Source organism: Trachypithecus francoisi, unplaced genomic scaffold, assembly GCF_009764315.1.
Source record: "Trachypithecus francoisi isolate TF-2019V2 unplaced genomic scaffold, Tfra_2.0 Lachesis_group16, whole genome shotgun sequence".
Lineage (NCBI taxonomy): Eukaryota > Metazoa > Chordata > Mammalia > Primates > Cercopithecidae > Trachypithecus > Trachypithecus francoisi.
The window spans coordinates 70,897,604-70,917,251 of NW_022681461.1; the positions used below are offsets into that span (position 1 = coordinate 70,897,604).

Below are 19,648 nucleotides of genomic sequence, written 5' to 3' on the forward strand. Positions count from 1 at the left end.
AACAGCACAGGCTAACCCTTGATGATCCCAACGACAAACACTGGTCAAATGGATTCCAGAACAGAACGCTTTGCTCAGACAAAATCTCTGTCTGAACCCCAAAAGTAAAGCAGATAAAAGTGGAGGCTGTTTAGACGAAGCAGTGTTGATGACACAGAACCCCTGGCCTGGGGCACCTTTGGAATCCCAAGAATACCTTGAAATGAAGTCCACAGACTTTAAATCACCACCTTTTGTGAAGAAACCAAGGCCCAGAAAAAGCTGATTTTTCTGAGGTCACAGGGTGAAGTTGAGAGCAGAGCCAGCTCTCCCCACTTCCAGCCTGTCACATTTTCCCTGCACCACACACACCTCTAGCTCTTGTTCTGCAATCACAGAAACAGATTTTTTTGATCCCCTTTAGAAACAGGCGAACGGATCAAATTCAGTAATCTCCCTTACTCTGAACCCTGCCTACACTGGCACATTCCTGAAAAGTATAAAGCTGCTTGGGACTAACCACTTAATCATAACCAAACTCCTGCCCAGGTCCCTCTACAGAACTTAGTCACCATCACAGGGAGGAGGGATGGGTCTTCCCTCAAGGCCACACCACACTGATCCCTGGATTGCAAGGATTCTTATGAGATCTGCTCACTGGAATCCCAGGGACTTTGTAAAAATGCAAAGGGCCAAATTCCACTTTATGATAACCTCAGGGATTCTGATTCAATGATCTCAGGAAAGACATAGCATCTCATTTTTTTTTTTTTTTTTTGCATATTTGCATTTTTGTTGTTGTGCTTTTGCGGTGGGGATGGGGGGTTGATATACTCCACAAGTGATTCCTGACATACAGCAGATGTTGGGACATGTTGCTTTTCAATATTAGTAACTTTGATACATGTGTTTATGCTCTAGTTAACTGCTAACAAATGACACCTGCGACCTTAAGTGTAGACCTTACCTTACATAATTTCTGGCACTTTTCAAAGCACTCTTACCTTCTGTACCTCAAGTGCTTATCACTTTTACCCTGCGTGGGAATTAGGACGTGGTTTTTCATGCCTGTGTTACAGAGGAGGTAAGAGTCACAGGACATTTCTTGACAGCAGTCCTGTGTTGTTTCCATCTTATTATGTTACTTCATCAATATTTCCATTCTGAGCACTATTTTATCATCTTTATTGCCTTGTCTCAAAATACTTGTATAATACAAAGTTCTTCTAGGAAAAAAACAAAAAAAGCAAGCTACATGTCAGAAAGCAAGCCTCTCTTTCCATCCTTCCACTCAATTATGGAAGAAGAAAGAGATGACACGGAAAGGAGCCACAGGAGCAGAGCCCCAGCTCCGGCTCTGCTCCCGCTGCTGTGTGGCCTCTGTGAAGTCACTCTCCCTCTCTGGCTTTAGTGCCTGCCACAGTACAAGAAGGTGTGGCTTCCATCCCTGAACTATCAGAGGAAAGAACCAGGGCAAAGGCAGGCAGTGTGTGCACCAAGCTGTTGGACTACCATACTCACTGTAACTGAGTGATTACAAGCGGATTTGCCCATGAAATGAATGAGTCATTCTTTTTTTTATTATTTTTTATTTATTTTTATTTATTTATTTATTTATTTTTGACATGGAGTCTCGCTCTGTTGCCCAGGCTGGAGTGCAGTGGCGCGATCTCGGCTCACTGCAAGCTCTGCCTCCCAGGTTTACACCATTCTCCTATGTCAGCCTCCCAAGTAGCTGGGACTACAGGCGCCCGCCACCACACCGGGCTAATTTTTTGTATTTTTAGTAGAGATGGGGTTTCATTTTGTTAGCCAGGATTGTCTCTATCTCCTGACCTCGTGATCCGACCACCTCGGCCTCCCAAAGTGCTGGGATTACAGGCGTGAGCCACTGAATGAGCCATTCTTAAACCTCACATCCCTGTAAGACTCAGAAACTGCCCATGTCAGTGAATGCCAAACAATTAGAAGCAAATAAAGTGTCTCTATTTTTCTCCCATCTCACTAGCCATTAACTTCCCCACAGTGGGGCAAGGGGCCATGTGGGGTTTCATGGGTGGACTCTACCATCTGCAGACTTCGCTAAAGAGTCAAACTTGGAACCTGGATGCCAAGACGCAAATACAATTTTTTCTTGTAGAAAGCCTTGGCCAAAATTTCAAGGATATTTCCCCCTACTTAAGACTAGGGAAGTAATCCTTACCAAGCACCTATGATGTGCCCAGCTCTGTGATAGCTCCTTTACAAACTCATTTAATCTTCGTCTCATCTTTCAAGGCTAGCATTGTCAGATCTTAGGAAAGAAAGAAAAAAAAAAACATAGTAAAACCGAGGCTCAGAAAATATTGAGAACTTGTTTAATACTATTTATCTCTCAAGTAAGAGCACTAACATTTAACCCTGTATGTCAAGTTGTAAAACTGTGTTTTGTTGATGTTCTTTCTGCTATTCCATATCAAACCCCTATTAAAATGTTCCATAGGAATCTTGTGAATTACAGACACACACATACACCCTGTATATAGCTATTCAATTCTAGAACTTCTGATCATGATCTGAATTCCTTCAGAACCTATTCTGAAGGATGGCAGGTTTCATCAGCTACCATTTTGCTTCAAGAGGGAAAACCAAAGTTCTATGCAAACTCAGGCAACTCGACTCAGGTGAAAACTTGGGTCAGATTCAGCCAGTTCCTTTGAAAGTTTTCACAACCCAGACCAACAGAGATAGGCAAGAGGCAGCTGTGATATACCAAATGGTCAAATTGAAGCAGAACTCATTTAGTTTGACTAAATAGCAATCATCAGTAAATACCTTGCCTAACAGTAACCAACATGGAGGCCTTCTTATTTATTTATTTGTTTGTTTGTTTGTTTGTTTGTTTGTTTTTTACAGGGCGTTAACTGGTTCCACTGGAAGGGCCATGAACACTCAATCCAGTTTGCTGAGATGAAACTGAGACCAAGCAACTTCAGAAATCTTGAAGGCAGGCGCAAACGGGCATAAATTCCAGGGACCACTGGGTGAGAGAGGAGTAAGGCCCAGAGCGAGGAAAGGATTTTACCAAAGCATCCATACAACCAGCCCAACCATCGGTCCACACCTGGGCATTTGGTGAGAGTCAAAGCTGACCATGGATCCCTGGGGCCAACGGCGACAGCACGGGCCTCACCTCCTCTGTGATTTCTTTCTTTGCACCAAAGACATCAGTCTCCAACATATTTCTGTTTTGTTGTTTGATTCAGCAAAAATCTTCCAGTGACAACATCGTAATAGTTTTTTACTTCTCTTGGGTGGCTCTGGGAATGGGAGAGGGGTAGGATGTACAGGGGTAGTTTGTTTTAGAACCAGCCATATTTTACATGAAGCTATATAATTAATTGTCATTATTTTTGTTAGCAAAGATTAAATGTGTCATTGGAAGCTGTCCCTTTTTTTACATTTCATACAACAGAAACCAGAAAAGCAATACTGTTTTCATTTTAAGGATATGATTAATATTATTAATATAATAATGATGATGGTGATGAAAACTAAGGGTTTTTCAAGAGATCTTTCTTTCCAAAACATTTCTGGACAGTACCTGATTGTATTTTTTTTTTTAATAAAAGCACAATTACTTTTGAGTTTGTTATTTTGCTTTTAATTTGTTGAGTCTGAATTTCAGCAAAGCCAATCATTTGAACAAAGCGGGGAATGTTAGGATAGGAAAGGTAAGTAGAGGTGGTGGTCAAGCAGGAGGGGTGGAAAGGAGACTCAAGACTGGAAGGGAGGAAAGCACTTTTATAAGCAAAGTTGAACACGTTTGTGAAAAGCTTACAGGCCAGCCATGGTGGCTCATGCCTGTAATCCCAACACTTTGGGAGGCCGAAGTGGGAGGATAGCTTGACCCCAGGAGTTTGAGACCAGCCTGAGCAACATAGTGAGACCTTGTCTCTACAAAATAATAATAATAATAATAATTAAATTAGCCAAGTGTAGTAGTGCACAGCTGTAGTCCCAGCTACTCAGGAGGCTGAGGTAGGAAAATCGCTGGAGCCCAGGAGTTCGAGGTTACAGTGAGCTATGATCGCACCACTGCACTCTAGCCTGGGCAACAGAGGGAAACCCTGTCTCTAAAAAAAAAAAAAAAAGCTTACAACTTGAGATTCAGCATCTTAGTATTTCTAACACTAATAGATTATGTTAAAAGATGCTTTTATACTCATTTTCTAATGCAACCTCCTAGAAATTCTATGATATAGTTGAGGTAAGGATTGTTACCACACATGGACTAAGACCCCCAGAGGCAGACTACCTGAGTTCAATTCTTGGCTCCACCATTCCCAAGTTCCCTAACCTCTCTATGCCTCAGTTTCTCTTCTGTAAAGTGGGGATACTCATACTTCTTATTTCAGAACATGTTTGTGAAGAATCAATTATGTTGTCCATTTGAGGCCCTTAGAATGGTGCCTGGAGTATATTAAGTGCTAGTACGTGTTAGCTATCACCATTATCACTTTACATGAGATGAACTGGGGTTCATAGGAACTCAATGACTTGATAGTGGTTACTACTCAAGAAATAATAGAACTTGGATTTAAACCCAGCTCTTCTGGCTCCAATGCTCCTGCTCTCTCCCAGTCCCTTATATCTCTTCTTCTTTGGGGAAATGTGTGCTGTGGCAAGAGAGTGAAGGTTGCAGAGTGGGATATGGGGGGAAGTTCAACTGAGTGCTTCCTCAGGCTTCTACAATCCTGAACTCTTAGAACTAGGAAGAATGTCTGTTAGGAATATTGCCTTCTTCCCTACATTGCAGTCTCCAAAAAGGGAGCAAGCCCATATTCTCCCGAACTCAGACTGAACACATCTAGTGATGGGGAACCCATTGTCCGGATGGCAGGTGTGTTAGTCCTCAGCAAATAGAGTGAGTCAGAACTTCTCAACGCATAGCATTTCTCTTTTGAAACAAGGGTGTATGGGGGGAGAGTAATTCCCAGTTTACTCTCTTAGGGATTTTCAGAAAATTGACTTATTTAATAAAATAAGTCAAGTTTGGGCTGATAGGCCTCATTCAAATGGAATGTGATGGCTCTGGAGCAAGGATCAGAGGAATTTATGGCTTCAGCCATATCCTTTGTTGCTGAGTTTATCTTGCTTTAATAAATGCTGTCATGTTATATACACAATGTGCTGTTCCAGATCATAAGAACTGTTGAATGCAGTTCAGCCATAGCAACGCTATCCTGGCTGTATAAATCCAAACAAACGGGCTCCCTGTAGCAACCAGGCCTCTAGTTGGAGGCTTACCTCTCCACTGGCTGCTGACTTGTAAGTCTCTAAACCCAAGCCCTACCCTCTCTACAGAACTGTGGATGTACCTAAGCTTGAAGGTATTCCCCACAAGCCACACAAGAATCACATTCGGATTGGTGAAGAAGCCACATCAAACAGGAGTCAGTAATAACCCAAATGGGGACAGGGCAGGCAACAGGGTCTGAGGCCATGGCATTCAAAGACCACAGTCTCTCGTGTAAGCTAATCATTTCTCAAACGTGTCCTTCAACCTCTGGCTCTGTGGCTTGGTTCAGGAAACCTCCTCCATCTTGAAAGTTCTCTTAAAATTCCACTTCACCCTCAAAGCTGGGCCCTACCCCTGCCCCCATGAAACAGTCAAAATACCTCTATTAGGAAGTAAATTCCGGGGTGTTCGACCTTCCCTTTGTTCCTTCTCTCATCTGCTCCCCTTCTCCCTGCTCTGTGCACTTCAAGACCACCCTATTTCGGTTGCATCAATGATTCCCAGCTTCCAGGTGGATGTCAAAATGGGAAGAGCCAGCAGGACATTGAAGGGAGGAGGCCAGGAGTGGGGGTGGTTGAGGGCACTTGTTGCCCAGCTCCGTCTATACAGCATCACAGTGGGCTGTCAGCATCTATATAAGAGAGCCATAGCCACTGTCAACTGGCTGTCTCCATGCAACTCTCTCTTCAGGTTTAGAAAGCTGCTCTCTCACTTGCTCCCTCTAGCCTAGGAGTGGTCATGGCACCCTAGCTGCTGCTAGACTTGCGGACGTGTGCTAGCCTCTGTGGCTCTACTCCACCCTGCCCACACCTTTTGGAAAAGCCTGTCTCCTTTAACTCTCTTCAGGGACCCCGGCAGGCTCGCCCACCCCTGGGAGCACTGAGTGCCACTGTTAGAGCTGCCTGCTGGCCTTATCCATTATGATTTCTACTTCCTCTCTTCCTATAGTAATTATTGGTCTTTTAATGACTTCCCAGCATCCAAACACCTTTCCAGTTTTAGGAAATTTGAGAACCTTACCTCCCAGCAAGGAAGCCATAGAGGAAAATACTCTTTTCCTCCTCCCCTTGATAGCCAGGGCATGGGCACATAACTTGGGCTTTGCCAATTGGATGCCCACAGAGGGACTTCTAACCTTTGGCAAGGAATGCAAAACAAACAGTGTAGGAGACTGGCTCCCCCATAGAATCTAGCAATGGGGCCATCTATCCGTGGGATCTGTGGCCCAGCACCATGGAGGGTACAGCCATGTCTCTCTCTAATGGTGACAGCTATTTCCAGCAGTGACAAAGGCAGACTGGTTGATGGTTCCTGCTACCTGGCTTCCTTTGGTTCCTGATAATTTTCTGTGCCTGCTTCTTCAAACTTTCTGTCAGTTTTATGAGTGTCCTGATATCCTTTCAGAAAATTCCTTTTCTGCTTAGGTAGTCCTAGATTATTTCAGGTGCTTGAAGCCAGATACCTTGGCTGACACTTTCCTCCCTAGACCATGAGCCCATGACATTTACTGACCCTCTTGTAGTCCCAGAACTGTGTTTGACACTTTAAATATCCAAAGTCTTCTAAGCATCACAGTCACCTGTGAGACAAATCAAACTATTCCATGTCACGTAGAAAACTAGGGCTCAGAGGGGTCAGATGGCTTCTCGCAGCCACACCACTGGGGTCAGACCAAGATTCACAGCCAGGCTGCCTGATTCCAAAATCCAGGTTCTTTTCAGTGAAGATATCTTATTCATTTCAAACAAGCCACACTATATGGAAAACAGTACTTTATTCATTTCACAAATGCTTGTGGAGCACCTCCCTTGTGGATTTGTCAATGAAAAAAAGACAAAGAGGTCCCTGCGGTCACAGCATTTATATTCTAACAAAAAACAATTAACGATGAATGTAATAAACGCTCAAATTAAATGGTATATTCAAGGGTAACAAGCACTGTGGGAAAAAAGGACAAAGGGGACCAGGGTAAGGGGACAGGGTTGCAGTATTAAAGTAGAGTGGTCACACAGGGTGGGCCTGTGAGAAACCCTAAGGAGGCACAGAAGATGTGCTCAATGAATATTTGTTGCATTGAATTCGTGCTCATTTCCTTCCTTCTGAGGAAGCAGCAGTCCAGAGGAGGTTGGGGATTGCCCCAAGCACCACAGCAACCGGGCAGGAGATTCTGATGAAAACCCAGGCTGCACACTCCTCTGCAGTGTGGCATGACTGTCTGTTCTCCAGAAGGAGACACATCTTGCAGATTCTTCCTCACTGAGCCTCCTATGACCTGTATGCTCTCAAAACAGCTGGCTACACAGCCCATTCCTTCCCCATTCTCATCTTGCCCCACCCCAGCTGATCTTCCCACCATGCCTTGCCTAAGCCTGGAAAATCCGAGAGCTCCTTGTGGGCTGTGCTCATCGGTCCCCTTCTCCTAAGATTCTCAGTTCTCTTTTCACTGAAAAATCAGTGTTGAGCACCTCTCCGCTTATGCTCAGCACTATGTGAGTAAAACAACCACATTACTTGCCTCCGTGCAGCCTCTGTGCCCCGGAGAGGTCAGTGACAAACACATGATCAGACAAGCAAATGTGTGATTACAAACTGAGGGCTGTGCTTTAGAAGCAAATATAAAAAGCTATGAAGACGTCTAAAGGGGATCTGATAAGGAAGGCTCTCTGAGGAACAGGCATTTGAACCCAGATCCAAAGAGCTAGTAGGAGTTAACCAGGTGAAGGAAGCGGGAGAGGCAGAAGGCAGAAGGCAGTTATCTCTATAGTCCTGTGGCTGTCATGCTGTTCACAGAGAAAGCCAGAGGCATAGGTGCAAAAGATGCATCGTGGAAGATGAGGTTTCAGGAGTCAGTAGGAACCCAGCCATGCAGATCTTCCTGGTCCAGAATAAAAATTTTGCTCTTTTTCTCCAATACAATGGAAAGCTAACGAGAAGTTTTCAGGAGGAGAGCATTGTGATCACATCTGTTTTTTTTAAGTCACCTTTTTTGTTGCATTTGGATTTTGGCTGGGAGGTGTAAAGTGGGAAGAGACCTGTGAGGAGGCTACTGTAGGAATCCAGGTGAAAGGTGACAGAACTTGGCTAAGTGTGGTGTCGTGTAGACAGAGCTATGGTTCTGAGAGATATTTAGAAAGTAAAACTCATGGGACTTACAACCCCAGAGAGCTCTCTATGTCCCCACCCTTGTTCCTGAGCAGCGCTCAACTCCTATAGTTAATTTTTCCTGGATGTGGGTGTCAGTTTTCATGGAGGCAGGCTAGTTAAGGATGTGGGAAACTGGAGTTAGGGGCCCATTAACTCCTGGAGCTGTAGGTTAGGGTGGGGAAGGAATCAGGACGCCTCCTTCAAGGTGACTGCGGCTAGAAATGAAGGATGGTGGTAAGGCCAAGGGAAGGCTTGTGGCTGGACACAAGGGATGAAGACGCGGCTGGACACAAGGGATGAAGACGCGGGGAGCAGAGGTGAGGGTGGAAGTAGGCCCTTGCCTTGAAGGCTTGGGGTACTGGAGCTCAGCTGAGAGTTGCCAAGAGTTTTCAGCCCCAGATGGCATCCTCAAAATTGCTCCTTAGAAAGCCTGCTTCCTCAGTACAAATGCACCTGCCCCCGGCCACCTCTGCCCCCCGGCCTCCGTGGGGTACCAGGGATGCCCTGCATGTGCCTGCTGCCCAGGTTTGGGCAGCAGAGGGCTCACTCCCCTTATCCTCTTCCCTCCCTAGGGAGCTCCCAAAGGAATTACAATCTCTGGAAAGCAAGTAGAAAAAGGCTTTCTTGAGAGTTGTTTCAATCCCACCAGGATATAACATAGATTTCAATATTTTACAGGAAAATAAAACCACACACATGCAGTCAAAATAAGCAGCTCTGGCTGGGTGCGGTGGCTCACGCCTGTAATCCCAACACTTTGGGAGGCCAGGGCGGATCATTTGAGGTCAGGAGTTGGAGACCAGCCTGGCCAACATGGTGAAATCCCATCTCTACTAAAAATACAAAAATTAGCCGGGCGTGGTGGCGCATGCCTGTAATCCCAGCTACTTGGGAGGGTGAGGCAGGAGAATCACGTGAACCCAAGAGGCAGAGGTTGCAGTGAGCCGAGATTGCACCACTGCACTCCAACCTGAGAAAGAGAGCGAGACTCAGTCAAAAAAAAAAAGCTCCCACATTTGCCCGCACATTTGCAACTATAGGTTAAGAAATTGTTTCTCAGAGTAGTGAAATGACTTCCCCCAAGTTCACTCAGCCTCCAAGTGTCAAAGTTGGGTTCTCCGACTCCTTAGGTCACAATGCCTTGAGGAACATCCATCTGCACATTTATTCTCTTATCCACTCTTCCATTTAGGACACTCAGAGCATCTGCCATTTACTGGTTCCTTCATAACACTTTGCAGTTTGCAAAGCCAATGTGATTATAACAATTTATTTACAGTCACCATCTTTGTAGGGACAGCTGAGCTCAAATCCCATGTTTTCCAGTTACGGAATCATCTTGGCCTAATTGCTTAATTCTTCTGAACATCCGTCAAAATGAGCATGAAGAGTACCCACTCTGATAAGAATCTGTGATAGTTTAAAAGAGAAAACGGACAGCATCTTGTCTTGAGAAAATGCTGTCAACACAGATTTCTCTCCCTAAAAATTGAAAGACAAACATTTGGGTAAAAAAATTCTCAAGTCAACCAGCAGATGGCAGCCTCCACCCGGCTTCGTGAGGGCACTCCTGGTAGATGTGTTGAAGTGGTTGGGGCAGATGACTACTGGACTTCTTAGGCTCATAGACACCTTCAGGTAAACAACTTTGCCTTCATGCTAATTATTCTCTCCATAAGAGGCTAGAACCCTTCCCATAAGTGGGAAGGAACTTGGCAGGCCTCCTCTTATGTTCTTGACTCCCCATCTGCTACACAAAAATGAGCACCCCCACCCCACCGCCTCACTGATCACCTCTTGCAGATGTACACTGGGGTGGGGGGACAGGAACATGAGACACAGGGAGTATCTGGCCTTTCTAAAGTTTCAGTCCCACCAGGATGTAACGTAGATGTCAATAATTTACAGGAAAATAAAACCACACACATGTAGTCAAAATAAGCAACTGTGGCTGGGCGCAGTGGCTCACGCCTGTAATCCCAGCACTGTTCTAAAGTTCTAATGTTGGCCTGTTCTAAAGTTCAAGGACTACCAGCCTTTGTCTAACATGTTTAAGGCCTCCATCATATCCATGCCCCGTCACTCATTAACCTGATTTGCCAGCCCCACATTGTTGGTTGTGAAGGCCCAGTATGCACATTTTTTGTTGTTCTGTGTTTGTCCCTTTGGCTTGTTTCTGGCCCCTTAGCAAGAAGACTTTGATCCTCCCTCCCTGCCACTTAACTCACTAGCACAGGGTGAGGCACATCTAAAAATGTGCACTTGTTCCTGTTGCTATTGCTTCTGTCTTCCTTTTCATCTCTGAAGTCTGGTTTAGGTGGTGATCCTTTTGGATTATTCTAAGCAGATTGTGCAACATTGAGAATAAAGTCAAGGGCCTTACGTCCCTAGCACTTGCCTCCTAGAGCCAGTCTCTTTGCCCCCAAAGAGCTGTAGAGTGATCCTGTAGGAACGCTGAGCTGTGATCTACCACTCCGCTGCTGACCCCCTCCAACGCTGGCCTTATGGCTCAGAGGAAAGTGGCCTGAGACATCACAGTAGCCTCCAAGGCCTATATTCCCTGACCTCAACCCCTCTCTCCTGATACTCTAGGCACGCTGCCTCCCTGCTGTTTCAAACCCAGCAAGCACACTCCCACAGCAAACCCTTCTCCTGGAATACTCTTTCCTCTAACACATGCATGGCTCACTCTCTCATTTCTTTCAGGCACCCCCAATGTCATCTCCTCAGTAAGACCATCCTCATCATCCTACATAAACACACACACATCACACCTATACGTGTAAAATCACACTCACACATGCACACACACACAACCCTCCGCATTCCCAGTATTCATAGTGCATTTTCCACCGGACACACTACTGGCTTACCTATTTATGTGCATGCTTTCTAGGAGTCAAGCTCCATGAGAGCTGGCACTTTGTGTGTTTCGCCTCTGTCGTGTCCCCAGCACCCAGAACAGAGCCTGTTCTATTATTCCTCAATCATTACATGGTGACTGAATATATGACCTAAGAGGAGAATGCAGCCTTCTGTAGCTTCACTTATTGTCTATTTAATTTGTTGAGTGCCAACTATATTCCCAGATCATCATTTTAAAGCTGAAACAAACTCGGAAAGGAAGTGATTTTCCTGAAGCCACCAGGTAATCATTGTAGATTCGAATTCAGTTCTCACTCACCCACACCATGAACTCAACAGATAGGAGCCTAAGAATGTAATTTAAAGAAACAGCAAAGGAATTGTTCTACCCAGAACTGACAGACGCAGCCTCTGCTAAGGAAGGACAAGTTAATGGACAGAGATTGTTTGACAACTGAGAGATCCAGCAGGATATGTACAGAAAAAAATACCATAAATATCAGTCTTTTCAAAAACAGAACCTGTTATATTTCCAACCAGAATAATTTCTCCAGGGACTTCATACGTGGTCTCTTGGAGAGCATTCTCCCAATTTAGGACAGAGGTCCCTACCAGCCAGCTACACTGAGAATCACCATTTCTCATGGATCAGTGGGAAACGGGCAAAATTAATTGACCTTTCAAGGCTTTGATTTACCATCTTTAACTAAAATAGATTACTCAGATGATGGGGGGAGAGAGCAAGGGGGAATTCCCCAGGTACTGTAGGAGCGTAGCTACACTGGATTCACTTGATTATGTTCTCAAGAATTTCTCCAATAAAGGCCTCTGTTTCCCAGTGTAAAATGAAGCTTTGATTATCGCCAGAGGCATCAGCTTTTCATGTATTTTTCTACCACCAGGGCCTTCTGAGCAGCCAGCAAAGAACAAGGCAGAGCAGATCTTCTGGGTATGAAAGTGGTTTGGGAAAGAGACACAGTAGACCCAGCTCAGCAGGAGCTGAGGACCACTCTCCACCTGGACACCCTTCAGGTGAGCATCAGTCAGATTTGAAAAATGTGTCTCCACCAAAAAGCCACATTCAAAGGTATCAAAGAGGCTTCAACTCAGTGCTCACCTTTCTTTTGTAAGTCTTGGTTAGCTCCAGAGCAGGCTGCGGTGTTCAGCACTCCATCTCCAATGCTGCATCCCCAGTGCATAGCACTTGAACATAGTAGTTGCACAAATAAGATCTCTTTATTAAGAAATAAATGTATAGTAACTGCCTGGAAGTTATTGGAAAGGATTCAGGGGTCACAACCAGGCCTACCAGGAAAGAAGTTTCCACTCAATTAATAGATGTGTCTTACTAATATATTCGTCATCCTAGAATGGAGCATATTTAGACCACCAGGATAGTGAGAAACCAGAAACTCCACCTCTTTAGAAAGAAAAATGGAATAATAAGCAGGGACATAGTCTCTGTCTTAAAATCTCTGAACATCTGTCATGGAAAGGAGAGACCAGACATACTCTACTGTGTGACAGAAAAGAACTAGGATCTGATGGTGAAATCTATAAGGGAACAAACTGCACTCCAATAAGAAAAGAACTTTGGGCCAGGCGCGGTGGCTCACGCCTGTAATCCCAGCACTTTGGGATGCCGAGGCGGGTGGATCACAAAGTCAGGAGATCGAGACCATCCTGGCTAACATGATGAAACCCCATCTCTACTAAAAATACAGAAAATTAGCCAGGCATGTTGGCGGGTGCCTATAGTCCCAGCTACTTGGGAGGCTGAGGCAGGAGAATGGCATGAACCTGGAAGGTGGAGATTGCAGTGAGCTGAGACTGCACCACTGCACTCCAGCCTGGGCGAAAAAGCGAGACTCCGTCTCAATAATAATAATAATAATGAAAAAAGAAAAGAACTCTGAATAACCAAAGCCAAGCAAAGAACAAACAAGCTGTTATAGAAGTTATACTGGAAGATATTGGAAGAACTCTAGGTCTTGGGGGTAGTTCATTGAATAAAGCAGTACTGTAATGTTCCCTCCAGCCCTTAAGTGTGCTTACCTCTTGTTGAGATAGTTGTTGCATGCAAGCTGTCAAAAACGTTTCTATTCCAGGTTTTCAGTCTCCAGCCTGAGTTTCAAATGCAACAAAAGGAAGGACAATCATGAAAGAGTCAAGACACCACAAAACACAGATGTTATTCTTAAGAAGATGACTCCTGGGGGAGACAGAAAGGGGAATAAACACAGAAGTGCCGACTGTTCCTCTGCACAGGCAGAGTCCTTCCCTCGGGGAACATGCTGGGAAGGATCCATAATTGCAAGTTGACAAAATTCTAAACCTTCTAAAAATTCAGGGTTTAATTAGTTTCTCCAAAGCAAGTACCTTACTGGAAAAGAAATCTGCAGCCTTGGCCATGTTCTACTGCAGGAGAATCTCACTGCCTCTTCGGTCAGGATAATTTCTGCACGAGATTGCTCCAGGCAAAACTTCACTTTTAGATGAGCCTGTCTAAACTTTACTTAGAGAGTTACAAGAGTCTTGCTCAAAGACTTCATCCCTGTAAAGGAGACCTTTAGTGTAAAAAGAGATATTATGTTATGATAGCATCCAGCCCCCAGCCTCAGTCACCACTAAATCCTTTTCTTTTTCCCCACATAATTCCCAAGGGCATTCAAATGAAATTTAAATGGCTGGATGTATATCATGTAATACACGTCTTCAAAACTAAGGCTTGAGATTGGGCTATACCCAAGACTTCTGGGCATGGAGTCAGGAAATTGCCTCTTTGACCAGATTGAGGGTGTGTTGGAGGCAGGAATCATTCCTTAGCATTCTTTGTATCAGCAGTACCTGGCAAAGATGATAGCAATATGCAAAGTCAACAAATGAATTAATTGATAGGTGGTTTGAAGTCCTGGTTCTGCTATGAAAGTAGCCATGTGACTTTGGTCACATTACACAATGTCTCTGAGATACAATTTTTTTCATATATAAATCAGAAATAATAACTATTTCATATGATTGCAACAAATGCAGTGGTGTATATGAAGTGTCCCAGTCTGTGTCTGGCATATAATCAGTGCCCAGTAAATGGTATCTCCCTTGACTCTCTACAAACATCCTTCACACAACATAAATGATCAATAACCATTTGACTGGCTGCTTAATAAGTGGAACTAGTATGAATGCTCTCAGTTAATTTAGGAGGAAGAGCAGACAGATTAGGTCAAGTGCCTTGGGTCATGCAGTTGCTTTATGGAGGAGTTTGAGGACAGAGGGAAGGAAGCAAATGTAAGATTTAAGTACATCTCTGCTAAGTATGAGATAGCACTTTGCAGCCAACACTTGTATTTGTGTTTCATTTATACTATGATTTCTACTTTGGTTATTTGCATTCCATAAGGCAAAGTCCTTGATCTTCCAGAGGTTCACATCTTTAACAGCTATTCATAGTAAAACTAAACAAGGAGATACAATAAACTGTACTCAAAGTCATTTATACTTAAGGGAACCACATGGTAGATTCCTACAGTATCTGCCCCACCAAGTCCCCAAAGAATTTATTTCTGCAAATGAGTGTATATTTGATGCTGTAATCAGGAAGTGAAATATGTGTCAACCAGCTCCTTAGCTGCAGGGAAAGTAAGGACAAACTCACTGGCCACTTATTCCAATCATCACATCTATGTCTATGGCATAATTTGTTCTAGTTTCTCCCAATGGTCTCTGTTCTCTTTTCATCCCAATGATTGAAGCTTGCTTTCTCTTTACTCCATAAACCATTGCAAATCCTTCTGCAAAAACATACTATAGAAGAATATTAAAAACATGAAATTGCTTACAGATTACCACTTTAAAAAAGATATGTGACTTCTTTTCCTAAGATTTACCATCTTTAAATGCATGATGATGCTAAAAGTAATAACATCAAACACTTATCACAGTTCCTGACATATGCCGGCACTTTTGTAAGTGTTTCTCATGTAAAAACTCACTTAATCCTCACAAAAATCCTATCAGGCAAGTAGTATTATAATCTCCAATATACAAAGAAGGAAACTGTGACACAGAGAGGTTGATTTTAAAACTACACCATTGAGGACATGCACCACTTAATACAATTAGGATTAAAATGGAGCGCTTTCATTTAGAACCCCGTCATCTGGGAGCTGTGAAGATGGCTATGAACATAATCAATACACTGTTAATGGTGCAAAAGAGTCAGCCCACACAGTTCGGATACCAATGGTAATGATAAGGAGTAAATCCCATTTTCCTTCTACCATGGAAATTCCACCACCAGAAACTGCAGAACCTGACCGCAGCAAGGGAAAAAGCTGAGAAGAGAGGTCATTTCATGCTGCAATTCTGCTTGAAGGAGAAACAAACCTACAGGATGAAAGGACAAGCACCCAAATGTCTTCTCTGCCTACAAGTCAGGCACATCATTCTGCAGGCTCCTCCTGAAGAATGCAGTTTTTTTTTTTTTCTGCAGTATGGGGGAATTGAGACAGAGATTATGAGGTCACTGTAAAGGGAAATCTGCAGCCTCAGCTCCTGACCACAGTCTGGAGGGTGACTCACACTGTATTCAGACAAGCAGGTCTTGCTGAGCTGGCCTGATAGAGAAATGGCTCTCACCAGCAGCTTGGAAACTGTAGTCCACAGAAGGCATACTCTGCTGTTCTCCCAGTTCGGAGTCTCCTGAATCCCAGGGGCCACTGAAAGCTGCATACGAAGTGTCTACTGAAGCCATTTTTCTTTGCAGCAACACTCAGAAGAACCTATTTCCAGGTCTGAGAGTCTCGCTGCCTTCAGAGTTTGGAAACAAACTGCAACCAGATGGACATATATCTTCACTGAGTTGTGTAAGGAAGTGGTCAGTTCTCCCACCTTTCCATGGCCACACTGAGGGAGCAAAACCTCATACAGAGAAGTGCTATTACATAGGCCTAAACCAGGACCAGAAGATGCATCTTTTCCATTCCCAAGAGAGCTTCCTATCAGCCCAACATTGTCTGCAAATAACACCAAGCTGTCTGGTCGCCTCCTGATTTGCTCCTCTCACCTCTTGACATCTTCTACTCTAATATCTGATAATCAACCCAAGCTTTAGCACTCCTTTTGCACCTGCTAACTGGACTGGCATTGGCATCTTACACCTCTTTTTTATTTTTCTTTTTCTCTTTTTTTTTTTTTTTTTTTTTGAGATGGAGTTTCACTCTGTCACCCAGGCTGGAATGCAATGGGGACATCTCGGCTCACTGCAACCTCCGCCTCCTGGGTTGAAGGGATTATCCTGCCTCAGCATCCTGAGTAGCTGGGATTACAGGTGCCTGCCACCACATCTGGGTAATTTTTTTTTTTTTTTTTTTTTGTATTTTTAGTAGAGACGTGGTTTCACCATGTTGGCCAGGCTAGTCTTGAACTCCTGACCTCAGGTGATCCACTCAACTTGGCCTCCCAAAGCACAAGGACTACAAACCTGAGCCACTGTACTCGGCACCTCTTTTTACATAATGACCCCAGTCCAAGTCTGGTGTATGTCTTGTTTAAACCTATCCCAAGACCTAGATACACTTGTGGGCTGGTAGATTTTAAGCATCACTAGCTAGGCTTCTAGAAAAGGGTCGGCAGGAAGGAAATTGCATGGGATGGAGTAACCACAGGTTGGCACCTACAAATAGTAGGTCAAGAAAGACCTCTCTGAAAAGGTAACATGAACCTAGACCTTCAATGTGGTCCGTGGCATAGTTAATGCACAAAGCCTGGGGAGGAAGCATCTTGCTAAGTAAAATGGCTTCTGCCGACACTTTTATGTCCATATCATCTCTGGTTTCAGAGCCGATGCAGTGGTCAGGTTCTCCTTCAAGCATGTGCCTCTAAGGCTCTCCACTTCTCTGCCTTAGGGCTTTCTCAAGAGTATCAGATCTGAGCCAGAAATATTTTCAAAGTGGAACATCAGTTAGTGAGGAAGAAGACCAGTGGACGAATGTCCCAGACTTCTACAGGACAATTTAGAGGGAGCCTCATGGGGATCCATGGTTGCACAGAGCAGAAACAAATTGAGCATATCACATATTGGCTTTTCCTCCATCCCTGTCTTACCCTTACTCCTGGTCCCTCACCCCTATATCCTGGGGCACCTCCTAAGCCCTTGTCTCAGGCTCTGCCTTAGGCCTGATAAGCTGAGGCAGAAGCTCACTGTGGTTACATAGTGAGAACCGGGAGATCCATAGGAGACCAAATCAGTGAGGTCTATGTGGGCCAAACAGTGAACAGCCTCAGGAAAAGCTTTACATTTCAGTCCTCAGTACCCAGGTGGTCAAGGTAATGGAGCCCACCATGGGAATCCAGCAGACAGGGTTGGAGAGTGCTGGAGGGGGGCATAGGATCTGGCCTCACCAGGGCTACATAGTCTTTAGGTCTCAACTAAGATGACTAAGGCTTAGGGCAGGAATTGGGACTGGCAGGAAAGGGACACTGAGCCAGAAGGCTGCTCATAGAAACAGGGCCAACAGGGAAGCCACAAGATGCAGGTCTGACTCAACCATTATGCAAGAACCCAGAACTCATCTCTAGCACATTGGATATGGCATGAAAATAACCACAACTTTCCTGAATGCTGTCTGTTTACAGTCAGTCTGCTAAGCAGTTTTCATAATGAGCTCACTTAGACTTCAAAACTACCTTATAAGTTATTCCCCCCATTTATAGATGAGGAAATTGAGGCCACTAAACTCTAGAATGAAGGTTTAATCCAGAGTTACTGGATTTCAAATTCCATGCTCAAGACAACCAACTACCCTGCCAGGGTCTGATGGTGCTGCAGCCAAGGTTCAAGGTCAGTGACTGGCCACCAAGATATAAGCTTGATGGCTGAAGGTGGGAAGGCCTGGGAAAGGTAGGAACTGACCCTCAGTGTCAAAGTGCACACATAACATGGGTCCACTGGCACCGCCTGAAAGGAGATATTTCCTTTGCCACAGACTAAGTCCTGACAGGACACAACGCAGCTATCTTCCCATTTATGAAGGAATGTTTCTCAAATTTGTCTTCTACTTTCAAAGCCATAGAGGAAAAGATACCAGGTAGGGGCGAGCAGGATGCTTGGCTACATGTCATGTAAAAAAGAAACCACAGCCATCCTTATATTTGCACAATATACACCCATTTACAAAAACAATTCTAGCACCTGAACTCACAGCCCTAGGGGTAGGCAGAGCAGGCTATATAATTCCCACTTCAGAGAGGAGCAATCTGAGGAGCAGAGATGTTGAGAGGCAGAATGGTGTGGTAGAAATACCAGTCACTGGACATGAAACCAGGAATGCCTACTCTAGTCTAAGCTCTACCCCAGACTCACCTGGACTCACCATGGGCTTCCTATACTTGCTGGTGCTGACTTTATGGACTGCGTGTTGGAGAGGGAAGAGTCCAAAAATGGAAAGAGCATTCTTGAACAGTTGCACAGAGCAGAGATCAAACACAACAGAAGCAATGAGCAAACAATACATTTTTGTAGTGTTATGCCGTTGAGCTTATGGAGCTGTTTGCAGTTAGCCTACCCTGACTAATATATTCCTTCTGCAGTCAAGCCTGCTTTCTCCTCTGACTTTAGTCCAGCAAATTTAGCATCCTTTGGAGATTCTATCCAGTGCTTTCTAAGTTGGATTTCACTGATAGAATGTTCCTTGGTTCCTGGACCCTGATCCTTGTTCAGTCTCTTCTCTATTACTCTGAATATCAGTAAGAAGGCAAACCCTACGTTACCCATCTCTCCTCCCTGTCAAAGGAGAGCCAGTTCCATCAGATAATCTAAAAGACTGATCACAGGGCACCAGACCCAGTCCCAGGAGACCCGGGGCTGACTCAGCTTCTACTGCACTTTGTCTCCTTATCCATGTGTCATCCACTCCATCTCTAAAATAAAGAGGTTGACCTCACTCATACCAAAGCATCCTGCTAACATTTTAGGATTCTAACACATAGACTCAAAGCACAAGAGAGAAGGATGTGAGTTAATTAGTCAAAGCTGTGAGATAATTAATGAAGGTAATTTCCCCAGACTCTGAGGGGAAAAAAATTGTATCGAAGGGGAGAGAATTGTTCAAGCTGAAGTCATGTTTATGAAGGCAAAAGATCAGAATGTTTCCACAGCACATGTCCAGTGGTTTGAGAGGTAGCAAGTAAGAATGGAGAGGCCGTAGGTGCTGGATTTGGGCAGGTCTGGGTTCAGTTCTCACCCTTACTCCTTACTGGCCGTATCTCACTCTGTCACCTAGGCTGGAGTGCAGTGGCATGATCTTGGCTCACTGCAACCTCCGCCTACCGGGTTCAAGTGATTCTCCTGACTCAGCCTCCTGAGTAGCTGGAACTACA

The 19,648-nt window shown here is 44.5% G+C and overlaps 1 protein-coding gene across 14 annotated transcripts in view; it reads left to right on the plus strand.

Annotated features, from left to right (window-relative positions):
* Positions 1-3,605, plus strand: part of TNC (tenascin C) — a 98,720-nt gene extending 95,115 nt beyond the window's left edge. For all 14 annotated transcript variants that reach the window (XM_033237654.1, XM_033237656.1, XM_033237658.1 and 11 more), the window contains one exon: positions 2,875-3,605. In XM_033237654.1, coding sequence (XP_033093545.1) covers positions 2,875-2,985 — 111 coding nt within the window. In that variant the 3' untranslated portion in view covers positions 2,986-3,605. The remainder of the gene's footprint in view (positions 1-2,874) is intronic.
* The last annotated feature ends 16,043 nt before the right edge of the window (positions 3,606-19,648 follow it).